This window comes from Podarcis pityusensis (assembly GCF_964106645.2).
Source record: "Podarcis pityusensis genome assembly, chromosome: 9".
Lineage (NCBI taxonomy): Eukaryota > Metazoa > Chordata > Lepidosauria > Squamata > Lacertidae > Podarcis > Podarcis pityusensis.
Genome location: NC_138034.1, coordinates 68,061,139 through 68,080,445, shown reverse-complemented (window position 1 = coordinate 68,080,445; position 19,307 = coordinate 68,061,139). Strand labels below are relative to the sequence as shown.

Below are 19,307 nucleotides of genomic sequence, written 5' to 3'. Positions count from 1 at the left end.
AATTAAGCCTGTTTTGCACAAGAAAATGCCTTTGCATGTAACACTAACTCACACATTCACAATTAGGTTAGAAATGTCTCAGGAAACGGCCAGTCAAGCCAACTACATAAGCAATTAAATTTGGAGAAAGTATATGTACAAACAAAGTATATGTACAAATTACATGCAAGCAGTATTTAACAAATTAAACAAAAAAAAAGATATCAACAGGATTTCTGCCCAGAATTCTGTTTCATGAGCAATTAAAAGCAATATGTGTGAGCTCCAACATTAACCAAGGGTTTGTCCACACTTGAGTTTAATATACATTTGAAGCAATTAGCAGTCCTTTTCATGTAAGGTCGTCCACATGGCACCCTACCCTAATAGTTCCTGTCCTGATAACTTTCCTGTGAAATTTTGGATTTCTTCAATCTAGAGATAATCCATTGAGTTTTGGAAAACACAACTCCAAACCACACAACTTGAAACAGCAGACAGTTTTTTCCTGGAAGTGGCTCAAGCATCCATTTTTGCTGCTCCCCTTTCTATGCCCTCTAGATCCGTGGTTCCCAACGTGGGGCACGCGCCCCACAGGAGGGCAATTTGATTTTTAAGGGGGCCAGTTCGAGAATGAGTTATGAACAATGAATGGCCTTTTAGACTTCCTCCATGTGAATAGGAGTTCGTTTTTTGAATAATAAGAATTATATCATGGAGGAGGGGCATCAGGATTTTAGAGATGGTTAGGTGGGTCATGGCCAAAAAAAGGTTGGGAACCGCTGCTCCAGATCCTCCTAAAACCAGTACTGCTCGGACGGCAGTCGTTCCTATTTCTGGTGAGCTTCCACAACCCTGTTGGTTTGGGTACTTTTTTACATGGGGGGGGGGGGACAGATTTGTGAAATATTGACAATTGAAAAACGGAAAAACAATTATTTCTCCAAAGCTTTATAAAATTTGATCTCAGTGTATATTACTGTTTTGTTTCAATTTCTTCCACAATGATATACAGCACTCTTAATTCCAGTTGTGTAGTGCCTATTTCCAGCGAGCTCCAGAAATCACAACTGCAGCCATTTTTAAAATAAAAAAATAATTTAAAAATGTTTCCGCAATACTGGAAAACTGAAGAACAATTATTTTTGCAGATCTCCCTGCTTCATTTCCCCCTCTTCATTCACTCACTCACTCATTCAGCCTTTATTGGCATAATCATATCCCCCCTGTTGTTTTCATTGTATGTCACTGTACTGTTTTTCCCACAACCATCTTCCTATTTTTGAGTGAGGAAAGCCTGTCACTTTATGACTGAATATAAAGTAAAGTATGCACACACAAGCTTGTAGTGAATAGAGAATTCTTGGATGTTTGCTATTATGCAATTCCTGGGTGGACACATTAAAAGAAGGGCACACGTCAGTCAGCTGACTCCTGCATGCATGGCCTGTTCGTGCAAAATTAAAATATATGAATCAATACATTGGGAGGTGGGAACAAGGACAAAAGGGTATAGATGGAAAGCAGATTTGGTCTTGGACTACAAATGCATGCACTGAGGTCAAATTTGAATGGCAAGATGAAGCTCAAATGTGCGCATGCTTTTAATCAGAAACACAACAGTTTATCATTTGATTATCTCAATATATAAAACTGAGAGCAGCAACGACAGATTAATGCCTGAAATGTGCTCCCAAAATGAAGCAAAGCTGGTTGTTGACCAATGAGACATTATAACTATTTTTGGAGGAATGAAATCTGCAGAAGTGTATTTGATCTCATTTATCAAATATATGATATACGTATATCCCAATGAATCATCTCCTCTGCCTCCGAAGACAAGACAAACTAATCACATATAATTTGAATCTGCCTATTTACTGACATTCCCATATTGACATTCTCTCTACTTTTATTGTACAATACAATTTTATTGTAGCAATATAGATCTTGGGATTTGCCAGACAACTTATCTGTCTTGAAAGAGTGATGTCAGCCACTATGAAACTGTATTCCAACAGAGGATTTCCCTGACATATTTTTCAAAGGAGGAAGTCCAGCTACAAAGCAGACATTGTATTCCTAACCAACTCCAAAGATCGTATCAACATATAAATGCATACATGTGAGAGAGAAAGTCAAAACTGCAACAGTAACAAGTTTCTCAGCTAACTAACAAGGCTGCTGAATGCAGCTGGCTAACTACTTTGATAATATAAACCCACTTGAAAGTACACTGTGTTGCAGTCACTACAAGGACAGACAGTGAAGACTCTGGAATGGAAAAGCAACATAATTTAATACACTGATATGAATGCATTTGTTTTAAATGAGTCAAAGCAGAAAGCAGATTTAAAATGGATTCTTTTCACTGCAAAGCATGTATAAACTGTAATCAAATTGCAAATGCTTCCCTAACATTTTGAGCAGGCAACACGGGGCATTGTCGCCATGAATCATATCCTCTGTCGATTAGGTAAAGGTAAAGGGACCCCTGACCATTAGGTCCAGTCGTGGCCAACTCTGGGGTTGCAGCGCTCATCTCGCTTTATTGGCCGAGGGAGCCGGCGTACAGCTTCCGGGTCATGTGGCCAGCATGACTAAGCCGCTTCTGGCGAACCAGAGCAGTGCACGGAAACGCGGTTTACCTTCCTACTGGAGCGGTACCTATTTATCTACTTGCACTCTGACGTACTTTCGAACTGCTAGGTTGGCAGGAGCAGGGACCGAGCAACGGGAGCTCACCCCGTCACGGGGATTCGAACCACCGACCTTCTGATCGGCAAGTCCTAGGCTCTGTGGTTTAGCCCACAGTGCCACACGCGTCCCTCCTCTGTCAATTAGGATGCTATAATTATCTTAGTCAGGCTTCCTAACCTCGGCCCTCCAGATGTTTTGAGACTACAATTCCCATCATCCCTGACCAATGGTCCTGCTAGCTAGGGATCATGGGAGTTGTAGGCCAAAAACATATGGAGGGCCAAGTTTTAGGAAGCCTGATCTTAGTTCTGCAGTGAGGCAAACAGGAACAGATAAAAACATTTGCCTGACTAAAACAACCATTGCAACTGGTTCTAAAAAGCTCAAAATCTGAACCCAGAGCTCTTTGAACTGCTACCTCACCTTGTTTAGACAATGTCCTCTGTTAGTGGAGTGGATTCATAAACTAGATTCTCCCCAATTTCCACAGGAAAAACCTAAAACCCGCATGACAAAATCTATGGCAAAGGTTTGGGCCAGGGCAAGTTACAGACGGGCAAATCTGTCAATTTTGGTTTCTCATTTTCGAATCTCATATTTCCATATCAGTTTGCAATTTTTTAAAAGTCTGCATAACAATTCATCAGCTTTTCTGCGCTAGACTGTACCATTATTCTTTGCTTCCTTCAGCAGCTTCAGCATTTAATGTTATTGCTTTCAAATGTGTAATACATAGATGAACATTTTTTCAATCTTCTTAACAGCACAATCCTATTCTGAAGAAAGCCCCATATAAGTTAATGGAAGTTCACTCCAGGGTATGCATGTGCAGGATTACAACCTAAGAATTTCTCACTTCAAGGTGACCCAACTCAAACAATGTTTTTACAACTCCATGGAATGTGTGTTTTGCTGCTCTATAGAACATATCTTGTGAGAAGGGACTAAAGGTCATGTTTGCCATCCTTCCTCTTTCTGGGATTTTGCTTCCTCTGTACATCCCCATTCTTCCTGTCAACGAAAGCAAGTGTAGCTCTAAATGCTAAACAAAACATGAGCAACTACACCATATGTACAACAAGGTTAGGTGAAAACAGAACTCTTAAGACAGCAATAAAGTACGCCTTAGGGCACAACTAGACACAAGATGGGAGACTCATGGTTGTGGTAGAATCTCCCACATTAAAAACAACAACACCACAACGGGAGGAAATCTGATCAGGAAACACAAGGAGTAGATCCCCTTCCGCTGGTGCCATTTCCCCATTTAATCCCCACCCTCTATAAAGGATTACATTCAAACCTCGGTTCTCGAACGTCTCCATTGACGAACAATTCGGAACCCAAATGCCAGCAACCCAGAAGTAATTGCTTCCGTTTTCGAACGTGCCTCGGAAGTCAAACAGCTTCCAAGGCACATTTCTCCATTTTTTCAATGGATTTTGCCGACCACCCTTTGATCTTCGGTTTTTGAACGTTTCAGAAGTCGAACGGTCTTCTGGAATGGATTATGTTCAAAAACTGAGGTTCCACTGTATTTGTCTTGCAGAGGCACACTTATTGATATCATGGGGGCATTTCCCAAATATACACATTCCCTCCTCACAGTATTTGTTCTACAGCAATAATGAATTTGCACAATCCCACACATGCACTCTGTGCATCCATTTGCACTACAATAATTCTGAGGCAGTGTGCCAGGAAAAACGAAACAGACATGGGATCATAAAGCACCACACTTTGCTTCTGCTGCATAAAATTATCAGAAGAAACCAGCAAGATATCTATGGTGAACAGGTACGACGACTCGAATTCCGCACAAGTTTTAGAAGTCGGCAATAAGGAAGGAAATGGTGTAGAACAATGATTGGGAAGTAAGAGAGTGAAGGAGTGGTCTTCCAACCACATGTAGGAAATTGTATGGTCCTTTATGAGATCTTTTGTGCCCATGTATAAAGACACTCCAAAACTTCAGAAGTAGACCGCTATACAGTGAACAAGCCATGGAACTTGATGTGGGCTGTGCTACCTCTCACTCCCCAAAATGAATATCAGTATGGATGCATTCTGAGAAGATAATACATGCAACTGGTTTTTCAAAAGGAAAAACAAACATTTTAACAAAGGAAAGGTCAGCACAATATAGTTACAAACATGTATGATCCAGTTGCTATCACTGGAGTGTACCTGGTGATCCAGCTCAAAGACAGACAAGAAAAGCCAGTTGAAAATGAAATGGAAATAATAGCTGAAAGATGTTGGTGTGGCACGCACCTTCTGTATCATCGCGCAATTGCTCCACCAAATCTGTCAAATCCTCCCAAGAGTCTTTGCAAACAGCGAAAAAGGAAAAGAAAGAAAAATGTCATGCAAGCCATGATTCAAAGAAAAGACTGAAAAATCAAGATAAGAAAAGGAACACAAAGGGGGGTTGGTATACCAGATACGTACCAAAGGGGTTAAAGATTTAAAAATCCATAAGTTAGTATAGTCTGCATAGAGCAACAGATTGAATTTATTAAACACAATGAGAGGATCATTTTTAAAAGCTTTCAAAGTCATACAAACACATTAATTTTAAATCAAGTGGCATGGATATGCTTAAACTGGATTTATAACCTGCCTGACTAGGTATAAAAATCTACCCAAGAAGTTTTATGGTACAATTCAGAACCACCTCAAAAATAAATCCCTCCAAATAAAAGGAAGACATTTGTTCCCTTGTTTTGAACCAAGGTTAGGGTAAGGCACCAGGTTAAAACAAATCTTAAGATATTGCTTGCACTTAAATACAGCCAAATTTATTGGTAGTACCATGTTCAGTACTCTAGCAATGCACGAATAGCACCCCTTCCATTAAACAAAAATTAACCACTGCACACTGGACTTCAGCAGAGTTGTTAGGTAAGTGGGGGTGGGGAGAGAAATGTCCTGAGAAAACAAAGGACCCAGCTTGCCTTCACAAGCACAATCATTTCAATATCTTGTCAAACAGGAACCAATTCTAAAATCAGTTATTATGCTAGGTTCATACTTACATTTTCTTTCCCTCCGTAAAGGCCTAAAGGCAGAGCCATAAACCTGAGTGAAAGCACTGCTTCCGAGTACAGGCAGAGAGCTTCAGTAATCTGCCTGTACTAGGATTACTGGAGCAAGCAAATGACACACCCATCGTGGCTTTCTTCCCACAAGAGAGCTATAATCTTGTTCTCTCCTGTATTAACTTGTGAGTAGCAGAGAAACTTGAGTATGAAAACAGCATACATTTTAAAGTGATCCTAATAATTCAATGCACAAAACTGATATATATATATATATCTCGGAACTGATGTCCTACTCCGTGTTTTTATGTTCTGCAAGCCCATTAAACATAGTAACACAAACTACAAAGGTGGTCATAATTCTGGAGCTATGCTTAACCATTTGTGTCTTAATATATATTTAGTTGTATTCTTTTAAAACCTTTTGTATGTTGCATATTATTAGTAGCAGTAGTATTTTTGTATTTTAATGTAAATACATATATTAATAGACACTGTTCCTCAACATTTTATTAGTGTGTGTGTATTTTCCTGTGCTCACATACACTAGAACTCAGAAGAAACCTGCTCTTATCTTTCATTTTTTGCAATGGAAAGACTTGTTGTTGTAGCAGATGCTGTTATGAAACATCTATTTGAATCCTAAGGCGGCTTAATTTATGGAAACTGACAGAAGAAAAGTTTGCCATCCCCTATAGCCACTGGCAACCCCCAAAAAGCATCTCCAGAGGGTTAGGGTGCCCTATTGAGCAATGTGGAATGGGTTAGGATGGCTGCCTGGGGGAAGGAAGGAAGGAAGGGGCCAAAAACTTTCCTTCTGTGATCTTCCTTAAGCTAACTTCTTAGGGGGCAAACCCAATTTTGGGCTATACCCTCCCTCCCCCAGAGACCTCCTGCACACCACACCACACTGGACAGCCACCTCAGCTTTCCAAAGAAGCATTTAGAGGATGCAATGTTTGCTGGAAACTATCCTTCCATGAACTCCCTTAAGGTCACTAATCATGGGATGCAACAAAATTATTTGCACAGCACTTAGAAATTAAGTAGTGTTGCCTCCATACTACAAATGAGGGAGGAGCTTGAGACTCAGAGGCAGCAAGTTGCCCAGGGCTAGATTTATACTGTGTAAAAAATTAAATACAAATAAATCTGAACAAGGTCATTAAATTATGCAATCAAAACTGAATTCAGCAAGTCATAAACATTCTTTATTTCTTACCCCTTAACTTGCATTTCTTCCTCTTGTTTTTGCTAGCTGTGTAGAGGGACTAGGAACTACATGAGACTTTGCCATTTGAACACTAAAAATGTTATTCATTAACTCCTCTGGCTTTCAAAATTCACCAGGCACTGTCCACACACTTCCAAGAATATTTCTGCAGCCAAAAAAGGTTGAACTCCTTGTCGAATATCTGATGGAAAAGTATTCCGCAGCATTGGACCAGGGACACTAAGTGCCCAACTTCTAGTTTAAGTCAGTCGTACCTCTATAATGCAAGGGTCAATTAACAGTGCTCCAACGGATGACCTCAGTGATCAAAGCTGGAATAAAAGGGCTAAGGTGAACCTTCAGGTATTCTAGACCTAAGTTGTTCAGGCTTTGTATATTAGCACAAGAGACTTGAACTGACAGTATACTGGCCGCCAGTGCAGATGTTTTAGCAGTGGTGTTACATGCTGTTGACTGTCTGCCCCCCATCAGCAGTCTAATTCTTGAATTCTGCACCAGCTAGACCCGCCAGACCAGGCCCATGGGCAACCCCACATAGAGTGCATTGCAGTAATCCTGTCTCAAGGTTACCAATACATGGACTACATTGATACAGTGAGGGGGGGAAAGTATTTGATCCCCTGCTAAATTTGCCCATTTGCCCTCTGACAAAGAAATGACCAATCCATAATTTTAATGGTAGGTTTATTGTAGCTGTGAGAGACAGAATAACAACAGGAAAACCTCCAGAAACCCAGAAGACAAAAGTCAGAGATTGATGTGCATTATAATGAGTGAAATAAGTATTTGACCCCTTTGCAAAAGATGACTTAGTACTTGGTGGCAAAACCCTTGTTGGCAATTACAGAGATCAGATGTTTCTTGTAGATGGCCACCAGGTTTGCACACATCTCAGGAGGTACCAGTATTTTGTCCCACTCCTCTTTGCAGATCCTCTCCAAGTCAGTAAGATTTCGAGGCTGATGTGTAGCTACTCGAACCTTCAGCTCCCTCCACAGGCAAATTTAGCAGGGGATCGAATACTCCCCCCCCCCCACTGTAGGCAATCCCGATCCAGATAAAAACATAGCTGGCATACCAAATGAAGCTGTTAAAAGGCATCCCTAACCAAAGAGGTTATTGGGAACTAAAATGACAAAGGTGAATCCAAGAGTACACCTTTAGGGGGACTCCAAGCCCATTCTGAACAGGAAAGTGTCCGGCCTTCCAGAAACGTGAATGACCTACCCACAAAGCCTCCATCTTCCCAGGATTCAAACACAATTTATTGGCCCTCATCCACTCCACCATTGCATTTAGGTGGTCCAGGGCTTGCACAGCCACTTCAGAAACTATGGAGAAAAAGAGCTGTCTCTCATCAGTGTACTGATGGCACCATACTAGAAAACTCCTAATGACCACTGAGAGATTAAGAGTAACAGGTTCACACTCCTCTGTACCTCTCTTGATAATGGGGCCGGGTGACCAAGGCCGATTCAGTCCCAAAACCAGGCCTGAGCTCAGGTTGAGGTGGACCCAAATAATCAGTGTCAACCAGGAACTTCACCCATCAAATAGCCCTGGGTTTACTTAGTGACCTAGTGAACTCCTGGCTGAAGTAAGATCTGCACATAGCTTTTCGAGCTCATCTCATTCTTTTAACCACTATGCCACAAAAGCTCCTTCAGCTCAGGCTGTCGGTATTAGGCAAAGTGCTGCAATCAGAGCCCTATTCTTTCGCCCTCCTACAATAAACTACTTGCAGGATTCAGCACCAAATAGCATTTTGTAAGTTTTCATCATGCAAAGGGAGGCAAACCATTTACTGTGCTTTTTATTGTTCCATGAGCACAAAACTGCTTAGTTCTTTGCATTCATACAAACACATGTCGCTTTTTAGGCACATGTTGGTATGCTAGTATGGTGACAAGGTAGGTATGTGCATTGTGCTTGCCCTCACATAACCACATTGCACCCTGCTCAGTGGAAATCTGTGGAAAGCATGAACTGGTGATGGCTACAACATCAGAACCAAACAATCCTAATCAGATTTCTTGTCTAGCCTCAGCAGCAGGAACAGTAACTCACATGCAGATAAATTTCCATCAAGTCCATTTTTTCATGGCTATGTGCAGCCACATTGCCCATGTCAAAATGGCTGATATTATCATCAGAAAACTTGTCACAGCTATATTTTGAGTTGATCTCTGCTAGAATGTTGAACAGTTTCATCTTACTTTCATCAGTTCATAGGAAGCGATGCTGAGAGTGTAACGTTGATCCTCAAACCTGCACCCCTTGTCTCTTGCACACTTTTCTTCAGGCTGCCTTTGTGTGACACTTCTCAAATGATACCAGTTTTAACTGTTGGACCCTAGTTTGGAAATGTGGCAAGAAAACTATAGGAAGAGCCCTTCTGGATCAGACCATATGCCCGTCTAGTCCAGCATCCTGTTTTCAACCAGGGAAGTCCACAAGCAAGTCTTGAAGGCAAGAGTTCACCCTCCCTGTTTCTAACAATATATTTCTTGCCTTTAAAGCAGTTTCACATAATCTCTTAAGAGAATTCTAGTGCAGTTCAGAGGCTGTTCAAGAAAAGGCCTTTCTGCATTAAATGCTGTGAAAATTCCTCTCTGCTTGAGGTATGAATAGGGAAAATCCAAAGTGGCTCCAGGTTTCTCTTTAGACAGCTGCATCTTGCAAAACTCCACGTCTTACAAATCTGCACCATCATTTGAGAGTACTGTATTTCTAAAATAAATACCACTATGCATTAGAATCTTGAAACTCTTAATAATTATGGTAAAGTAGGAAGCTGCCTTAAACTGAGTCAGACCATCTAGCTCAGTACTGTCTACACTGACAGAAGCTATTCAGGTTTCAGGCAGGATTCTCTCTTAACCCTACCTGGACTTGGTGGGGATTGAACCTGGGACCTCCTGCACCCAAGGCAGATGCTCTACCAATGAGCTACAGCCTCATGCAGTCCCAAACCCATTCTCAAAATGCAATGATTTGAGGCAGTCTTGCCCAACCTGGTGCCCTCCAGGAGGTTTTGACTACAATTCCTATCATTCTTTCCCATTAGCCATCCTGGCTGAAGTTGATAGTACAAAACATCTGGAGGGCACCAAGCTGGGGCAAGCTGTAAAAATCTGAAAAGTGTTTTTGATACACTTCTTGCACTTATTTTACATTAGTTTTGGCAGTACCAAAACTGCTATCATTAGCAGAAATTTTAACTACTGTGCTGTATGGGAAAGAATAAACAAAGGTGCTCACATAACACTGGAAAGTGTACAATGCCAGAAATGCAAACAATTACAACTAATATTGGCCATAATTCCATTAAAGAAATAGTTTTCTGATTATCAGTAGTGGTAATCTTAGATGGAACAAGAAAATACCACTGATGGTATTTGTGTGTGTGTGTGTGTGTGTGTGTGTGTGTGTGTTCCCTAAAGTCAAGTTACCTACATCCCAATAAATCATAATAAGCCTGTAAGTATTTTCTCAGAGACTTGGACTTACTATCAATCTACTTAGGTGAGGAAATAGCGTAAGGAAATTGCAAAAAAAAAGTAGTTTGTATCTTTTTTCCAAGCGTTAGATAATTTGACGACAGCAAAATCTCATTTGCCATACTTTGATGGCTTGCCCTACATTTGTAGCAGAGTCTATCACAGCATAATAAGTAATATCAAAAGAAAGTAGGAAAACCCTCAGAGAAAGAATGAAGATATGTTCTACCCAATCAACACCAAGACTCTCCTGTAGTAAGCACAGCAAGACAGGAGGTACGTGGACACTTCTAATTCATGCTAAGCTTGTTATTTCCAAGTAATTTCCTCAAACATAAGCACCTCATTATTTGCTCATTTAAACGGAATACAAACATAGGAGTCTGTGGCTGCATCCTTTTAATCAGGACTTTGAAGTCATTTGATGCTTGCCATATCAACTGCTTGTTTTATTCCACATGATGTACTGACAACAGTACTGTCCATATACCAAGATATGATAAAAAGGATGCTTGCTTTGACTTTTGAACTGCTACCACTTTAATTTTAAAGCTGCTACTTATTGCTACCAACTCCCACAGGGTGGGCTAGAACCAGCTGGTGAGTGACAGAAGCCTTCTGAATATTTCCACAAGCTGCTGGCAGTGGGTTATGAAGACAATGCAGCACAAAGAAGCTCTGTTTCATTTCCGGGTCAGAGATGGGAACCAACATGTGAACAAAGGGGGGGGGGACTGCACTGGCAAGTCTCCCAGCTAAAATGCTTGGGAGCCAGCCTTGGTTACTTTTGTACACTACAAAATGAAAAACAAAACTCAGTGTGGTTAAAGGCTGTTGACAGTGACAATGCCAAGTGGTACAGGTTTTGCAGACATGACTAAACTGGGGCATGATACTACAAAATAGGCTGTGCTCTCACCTTTAGTTCACAGTAACCATCAAATCAGGAATCCAATGAGTAACCCATTGGGTTTTAAGAGACATAGCTATATCTGCCAGCTCCAGGTGCCTTACTGTTTCAAATGAAGAGATGTAGGGGAGTTGAAGGATAGGCCTTTATATTATTCAATTTCCTAATTCCAATAGCATCTCCTACCATCTAAATTGCCCTTCTTACAAAATAGACTGCCATGAGGTATCGTTTTTAATTCCCAAATAAACTGTATTTTCTGCCTATGTCATCCAGACTTTAGAACACTATAAACGACAGTAAGTCCATGTAAATATACTTTGTGATTTTTGAAAGAGACACCTGTTACAATATCTAGCTTTGAAAGTACACAGGAGTTTCCCAACCTTATAAGCATAATATTCTAAATTCAGCTCCATTTATAAAATAAAAGCTTTTTCAAAAGCAATATTTAAAGAAGAAAACACAGATCAAAATGCTACTATTGAAACATCAAGGTTTCTTTATTTGAGGTGTTGCACATAAATACACAACTTCATCTCACAGTGATATATCTTGGTTGCTAGGGGTGGGGTCTAAGAAAAACAAAGCAAATGAGCACAGGAGTTGTTTAGGATGCAGGTGAGTCATCTTAAAAGTCCAGCAGCTGTTTTGGAAATCTGTATCAAATTAGGTTATACTGCAATGAAGCAATTAAAATATGTCAGGTTTCCCATATTCCTACATAAAGTTATGGGGTGGTGAAGACCAGCACCCTCCTTCCCAGCCTCTTTAACCCAAAACAAGACCTGCAGGCCTCCCTACATAGAAAATGCAACCATACCTTCATGGGTAGGTTCAGGGTCGGGCGTAAGAGAGATGTCATCCAGCTCTCGCAAACAGAGCCATTCTCCATCCATGGACACTCGGAATTTGCAAAGATAGATGGTCTCCATGGCAGCTTGTGTGATCTTGTCTGTGGTGGGGGTTGGCATATCGCTTTGAGGCGTCAGAGCAGACATGATGACTCAGCTGGTACAACAATAAAATAAAATATATAGGCTAAAAGAGGGGGAGGCTTTCTGATGATGGGGGTGGAATACCTTGCTAAGTCAAAAAAGAGATGCTGAAAAATCACGCAGCTGCACAAGTCTGAGAAAGGCAAGGCACAGTGCAAAGGGAAGAAAAGATGCCTCTTCTCCTCTGTGGTCTCTTCCTCTGTTTTCTTCTGAAAGACACACTCTTTTCTTCAATTTGACTATAAGCAGCGTACTGGTAAATGACCACAGCAAATTTGGCCTTCAGAGGGTAGGAGAAGCTCTGTTTACTATTTCCTAAAGATGCTTAAAAAAAAATAAAATCCAAAATGGTAAAATGCATTGAAGAAAACACATCCAGAATTGCAGAAATCGACGAGGCTCTCTTGCTCTCTCACCCCTCCAGACAAGCCAAGATACAGAGTGATAATAGGATTGGTTGTGCGCAGTAAGCAGGGTGTTGACCAAAATGGCTGACTAATGAACTGAACTGAAAATTCAGACTCATGTGACCAGCTTGCACTGAACGTAGAGCAGGCAATTCCCAGGATGCTTTATAGATGCTGCTGCTGCTGATGCAAGAAGAGCAATGAAGCTGATCTTGCTCTCAGCATCCACAGCCTCTTTTCAGACTGTGCTAGTCAATCTGCGATCACAGACATAACACAATGCATGCTTTTCTCCTCAGCCTGTCTCACGGTACAAAGAGATGTAAAACATGCCCATTAGCAGTCAAAAGTAAGAATCGTATAGTTGGGGTCACGGGACTGCAACAAAAATTAAGCACAAGCTGATTATTAGCAAATACGTTAAATGCTATAACTTCTTGGAAAGTGTGTCAGTTTCCAATAAGAACATTAATGCCCAAAGAACAAAGATGACATTATATTTTATCAGCTTTGGATTTAACCACTCTCCTGCTAGCCATAGGCAACGAAGAATTGCATCTGGGGGCAGGTGGGGGGGGAGGACTGGTGGAAAAGTACAGAGCACTGCATCCCTCTTCTGCATGAAGCATAGAGATCAAGCAGGCTGCCCAGGGGACAGAAGTTCCCTTTTCCACATCCAGCATCGAAATGCAGATGGCTGCTGGAGCACTGCTTATTTACAAAGCTGTATTCTATTGATAAGGTCTGGTAAATACACCAGAAGAATTGCAAGGTCAATGCACGCCCCAAATCTCTATCGAAGATCATAGTCACCCTTCAGCAAAGCTATCTTTACAATCTGTAACCCAATATGTACAGGTTTCTAATTTATTCATTAACCTCACAATTTCTCACCAGACTGATAAGTGAAGAGGGACACTTTTTCAGTTCTTGGACACAGGCCCCATCTGTTTTACTTATGGCTATCATCTGATGCCTAGACTTAAGTGTATCTTTAAACCTAGTGCTATTGAGAAAGCTTGAGACACGAGGGAATTACTCTTGGGTGGATATCTAATGACCAAAACGTACTCCATACTGAGAAGAATACGAAGTTACATCCATATGTTACAGGAAAGCAGTACTGTATCAATCATGTCTCTGCCCTGGCTCTTGTTTAAAATCTTCATTAAGAATTTGCTGTAAAGAGTGAATAAATGAACCATATACTTATCAGATAAAAGAAACCTGGGGAGAATTGTGCACATTTTAAAACCATAAATGAACTTTCAGATGGCTCTAAATGTAAGAGTCGCTCTGCCAAAAAACCAAAATGCACAAAGGACAAATATTTAAAACTGTGCATAAAATTCTATACACAAGCAACAGATAAAGGATGTATGACAGTAGAAAGTCTAAGACCCATAAACCAAGTTTGAATAAGGTAATACCATTCAATTTTGCATTAAAACAATTATTACAGTAAAACTGTCCCGCTCCTATTGCAGGAGAAATGTTATATTCACAGAACTGTGGCAAAATACTGCATAGATTGAAATTGCCACATTAAGAGTAGTGTGAATGCAAACTCTCAGATGGATACAAATTCAAAGGACATAGCACTATCAGGAGGTTGCTGACCAAATTATGGCTAACATATCAAAGAAAGTACATACAGAAACACAGTGGCCATCTGTGCATGCTTTGCTACTGTCATAGTCTGAAAGTTGCTCTAATGTACTCGTTCAGCAGTACATACAATGCTATAGAAAATGCCAATCAGCTCCTTGGGAAATTGGAAGCCACATGAAATTAGAAGCCTACATCAAGAGAGAAGCAACTGAGAATAGGAGACATTTATAGAAATCAAAATTAAATCAAACAGGGTAAGAATCTCTTTCATTTTAGAAATAGCGAACACACAAAATCACTGGTTAATCCAGCATGAGGTACTTGAACTGGAAGATAAACTGAAAATAGTCCTCGTGGATACATTACAAGAATAGGAACTGATCGGGAGGTAAACCTTGAGATAACCAGAATCTTAGAGACAAGCATATGTAATCTTGAGTCCTGCATTTGTACTACTAGAAAATAAAAGAAATTATCTTCCACACTGCTCAGAGTAAAAGGGCTGGTTGGCACTTACAGAAGCACCCATGAGGCTCACAACTAGGCAAAAAACTCACATAGAAGTGTCACTTGTGATAACAAGTGCCTTTATGTGGGGGAAACACACCTAACAGGTACCACTTGTACAACTGTAACAGCTCTTTTTGGAACCAAAATAAACACGCACGTCCCAGCACCCATATGTACAGCCCCAGCACAGGGATGCCAGTGTTCACCTCCGACTGAGCACTGCCTAGCCGCAACCATAGCAGGGGCTCTCATGTACTACCAAGGTGTCTGCAAAGAGGCTGTCTAATCATAAAAGCAGCCTGAAATGTCTTCACTAAAAAGAAAAAGCAAACTGCCAGCAATGTGATGGAAGTATCCTGGTAAAAGAGCCTTTAATGCCACACACTGCTATAAGTTGATATGGGTGCTTGAACTTTCCTGTGTGTTCGACCCATGCTATACCCAAGTCAAAAATATAACTTTTTACTGCATTGCTAAATGTCAACTTCAAGACAAGTGCAGCACCCATCATCAGCCACACAGGTACAACATAGCAACTGATGACACTGAATAAGCCAACGGAAGAGAAGGGTAAACTTTGAGCTAATAACTCAACCATACCATGCACTCAATGATTTTATGATTCCAGAAACACCAACAGGGAAAAATACATTGAAAGTATGGTCTTGTAGGCAAATTATAAGGCTGTGTACACATTCGTGTTTACTCTGCATCAAGTGCACTCTCACTGCTGGTTTGGAAAGTGGTATACACACATTAGCCATACCTAATCTGCTGTTCCTTATGAAATATTGAGTTTTGATTCAATCCCACCACCCCCCGCCAAAACTGCTTCAATATGAACTGAGGGAAAAAAACTTCTAAGTCTGTAATGCATACGCAACTTTGGAGTCACTGTGAAGATACAAAAAAATTATTTGCAGGATTTTGCATGCTGTGGGTTAAACCACAGAGCCTAGGACTTGCCGATCAGAAGGTCAGCGGTTCGAATCCCCGCGACAGGGTGAGCTCCTGTTGCTCGGTCCCTGCTCCTGCCAACCTAGCAGTTCAAAAGCACATCAAAGTGCAAGTAGATAAATAGGTACCGCTATGGCGGGAAGGTAAACCGCGTTTCCGTGCGCTGCTCTGGTTCGCCAGAAGCGCCTTAGCCATGCTGGCCACATGACCCAGAAGCTGTATGCCGGCTCCCTCGGCCAGTAAAGCGAGATGAGCGCCGCAACCCCAGAGTCGGCCACGACTGGACCTAATGGTCAGGGGTCCCTTTACCTTTACCTTACCTAAACAAACTATTTGAAAGTTCTTGAATCTTGCTTCAAGGTATATGAGGTAGGAGTGGGCTGTGGACCTAATTTATATACAGGTTTGGGAATACAGAGAAAACCTGAAGCTGTTATGAGGCCTTGAGTTGGAGGCTAGAGCCAAGAGCACAGTGGAAAGATTTCCTTTGTTATCCCAGAAAACAGAATGCCTCCTATCATCTTTTTCCACACAAGTTATTGAAAACAGTTGTTGTACTGGTTTTAGTGGCCTTCCTAATGAGACGACAGTACTGGGAAATCAAAAATATGACGTGTATAAACTGAATGTGGTTTATATTAATTATTTAGACTTCGTAGTAATTTGCTTTTAAAGCTCAGGTATATATAGGTGTAGCTTTGGATCAGCACATTCAAAGTAACCCTGACTGTTGCTGAAGACACATCTCTTTCCCCTGGCCTTTGGCATCTGAAATTTTAGGGTCCATACTAACGGTTTTTAACACTGAATTTTAAATTGTTGTAACCAACTCTGGGACCAGTTGGTGAAGGGCAGGTAATAAACATTATTATTATTGTAACAACAACAGCATGAATATGCAAACACTTTGTAAGGGTGTTTTATGCAGTGCAACATTGTTCCCTTATTATCCAACACAGATGCTAAGCTCAATTTTGTGACAGATTTTTAAAAAGTATTTACAAACAAAACATGGTAGGTGATCATGGAACAATAGGCAATCATCAAAGGGCGGTAAAAGTACCTCAAAAGAACCCCAATTCACATTATCCCAATGCTATTCCTAGCAGAAAGGGAAATCACATAAATGCTACCAGGTCTAGGACTACTACTGCCTCTCTCTATTGCCTCAGCCAGAGAAAATAAGCTCTCTGCCAGTTTCCTCCTCTGCTTAAAAAAATCCACAAATGCCTAACTCACAAAGGTTTGGTTCATTAGCTTGACACGTCACTAACTCTTCAGTAATTTCTAAACAATCCAGTGTATATCACACCAGGCAGGTTAAACTGGTACCTCGGCATCACAGTCAAACATTCTTCTTCAACACTGGGATCACTGATAATTATTTGGTCTGCTTTCAGGCTCACTTCAAAGAGCAGATGCTCACATTTAAAGGTTTGCATGGCTTAGGGCCTAGGTATCTGCTGGACAATCTTCTCTTGTATCTATTAAAAACGTGGTGTTGACAATGTGTCACTGACGTGAATTGTGTGTTAGTTCATGCATTTCAAAAAATAAATAAATAGTAAATGCTGCTGCATGGTGGGGGTGGCGACTAGCCATTCTGCTTTTGTGCCTGTAACCCAGGTTCCAGGAGCCATTTGCCTCCTAGCTTTTCTACCTCTGTTTATCACACTGATGTGCCCTCTTGCTGAGATCTGAGGCAGTTCTCCACGTGTCCCCACCATTGGAAGTAGGCAGGTGGCAAGCAGGGAAAGTCTGCCTGCCCTTTTGGTGTTGGTATCCAACCTGTGAAATGCCCTCCCAACATTTCATGGACTGGTAAAGGTAAAGGGACCCCTGACCATTAGGTCCAGTCGTGGCCGACTCTGGGGTTGCGGCACTCAGCTTCCGGGTCATGTGGCCAGCATGACTAAGCCACTTCTGGCGAACCAAAGCAGGGCACGGAAACGCCGTTTACCTTCCTGCTGGAGCAGTACCTATTTATCTACTTGCACTTTGATGTGCTTTTGAACTGCTAGGTTGGCAGGAGCAGGGACTGAGCAACGGGAGCCCACCCCGTCGCGGGGATTCATCTGATCGGCAAATCCTAGGCTCTGTGTTTTAACCCACAGCACCACCCGCGTCCCATTCATGGACTGGTACCACATGGCAAAGAATTTCCTATTTCTCCAGGTGAACATTGCAAACTTTTAACATTTAAGCCGCTATGAGTTTTTTATTGATTGAAGCTTACATCATGTGCTGTGCTATTGTTTTGTATGTTTTGTTTGTCTTTTTACACAAGTAAGCAATAATGAGGATCATAAGCCACGAGGGGGCAGGGTATACATTTTTAGTGGGGGGAAAACAATCTTTGCAGTTCTGTTAATCCATTTTACACACATTCTAATAGTGCCCCACACTTCCATGCTTTATTCTTTACAACTGCAAGAGTACAATTCAGAAACCTGCAACATTTCATCTGGGAGACATACCCAAATATCCCTTTCTCTTAAGAATCACATAACATTTTCCCTTTTTGCATTAGGGAGCCACCAGCACCACAGTGTTGGAAGCCTCCATGTGCAAGAAACACATCCAACTTTCACATTTGAGCAAAGCTCTTCTTATTATATTATGACTACTTAACAGCAGAACAGAACGTTATGCTGGGACTGACTGCAAGTTCCTTGGGGGCAACAATCTTTTTTTGCTTGCAAAATTCTAAAGCATCAAGTGCAATATAAATCATTATTACAGTAGTAATAATGATGATCAGTTTAATAGACAAAACTCTTGAACACCCAAGGCTGCTAGAATCTTAACACAATGCAGTTACTAACACTTAAAACAATTAGCTTGACTCTTTCATTCGCTCAAAATCTTCATCACTATACCTATTCAAAAGACAAATGGCATTGTGGAAGGAGAAAGAAAGACCCCCTTATCATTTCACCAGAAGTTCCAGAGTTAATTCTTTGTTAAAACAAGCCCTTAGAACAAAATAAAATGAAACGGCAGAAGAAAATCTAATAAAGTCCTCAATTCCAAAGCAAGACTCATTCAAGACTCAGCAGTTCTTCTAATTCATCCTCATGATTCAAATCACCACATATCAAAAAGTTAAAGCAATCACCAGTTTGTTTTTCTTTAAATAAATTAATAAAGACACAGAGAATGAAGTTCCCAGCCAATTTGTGTTTAAGTACAAAGCTGATGTTTACAAATGTTGTGGGGTAGGGGTGGGGTGGGGTGGTATAAAGCAGTGATATCCTGAACCTAAAAAGGACCCAAAACTTAGGTCACTAAGGCTGCAGCCCTAACTGCACTTACCTGAGAGTAAGCCCTGCTAAATCAAAAAGGACCTTACTTCCGAGTAGACAGTAGGACTGCAGCAAGAAACACAGCTGGGAATTAGTGTTTTAACATCTCAGCCAGAAGAAAATATAATATTGGAGATTAGGGAGAAAGGAATAGG

The 19,307-nt window shown here is 41.0% G+C and overlaps 1 protein-coding gene and 1 long non-coding RNA gene across 9 annotated transcripts in view; both read right to left on the bottom strand.

The window, feature by feature from the left end:
- RUFY3 (RUN and FYVE domain containing 3) overlaps positions 1 to 19,307 on the bottom strand; it is a 45,753-nt gene that overhangs the window by 25,026 nt on the left and 1,420 nt on the right. Inside the window, exons 1-2 of one of the 8 annotated variants that reach the window (XM_081020820.1) lie at positions 12,188 to 12,963; positions 4,954 to 5,007 (exon numbers count right to left, since the gene is read on the bottom strand). The exons of 2 other annotated variants lie outside the window; for them this stretch is intronic. In XM_081020820.1, the coding sequence (XP_080876946.1) occupies positions 4,954 to 5,007; positions 12,188 to 12,365 (232 nt within the window). In that variant the 5' untranslated portion in view covers positions 12,366 to 12,963. Of the gene's footprint in view, positions 1 to 4,953; positions 5,008 to 5,717; positions 5,811 to 12,187; positions 12,964 to 19,307 lie in introns of those variants that run through there. 5 more of the 8 variants (XM_081020815.1, XM_081020819.1, XM_081020821.1 and 2 more) reach the window with 5 other exon arrangements.
- Positions 16,273 to 18,140, bottom strand: LOC308485489. Its single transcript, XR_013990563.1, has 2 exons — positions 17,968 to 18,140; positions 16,273 to 17,647 (listed from the first exon to the last, which is right to left on the bottom strand). It is a non-coding gene; the product is annotated as an uncharacterized lncRNA (long non-coding RNA).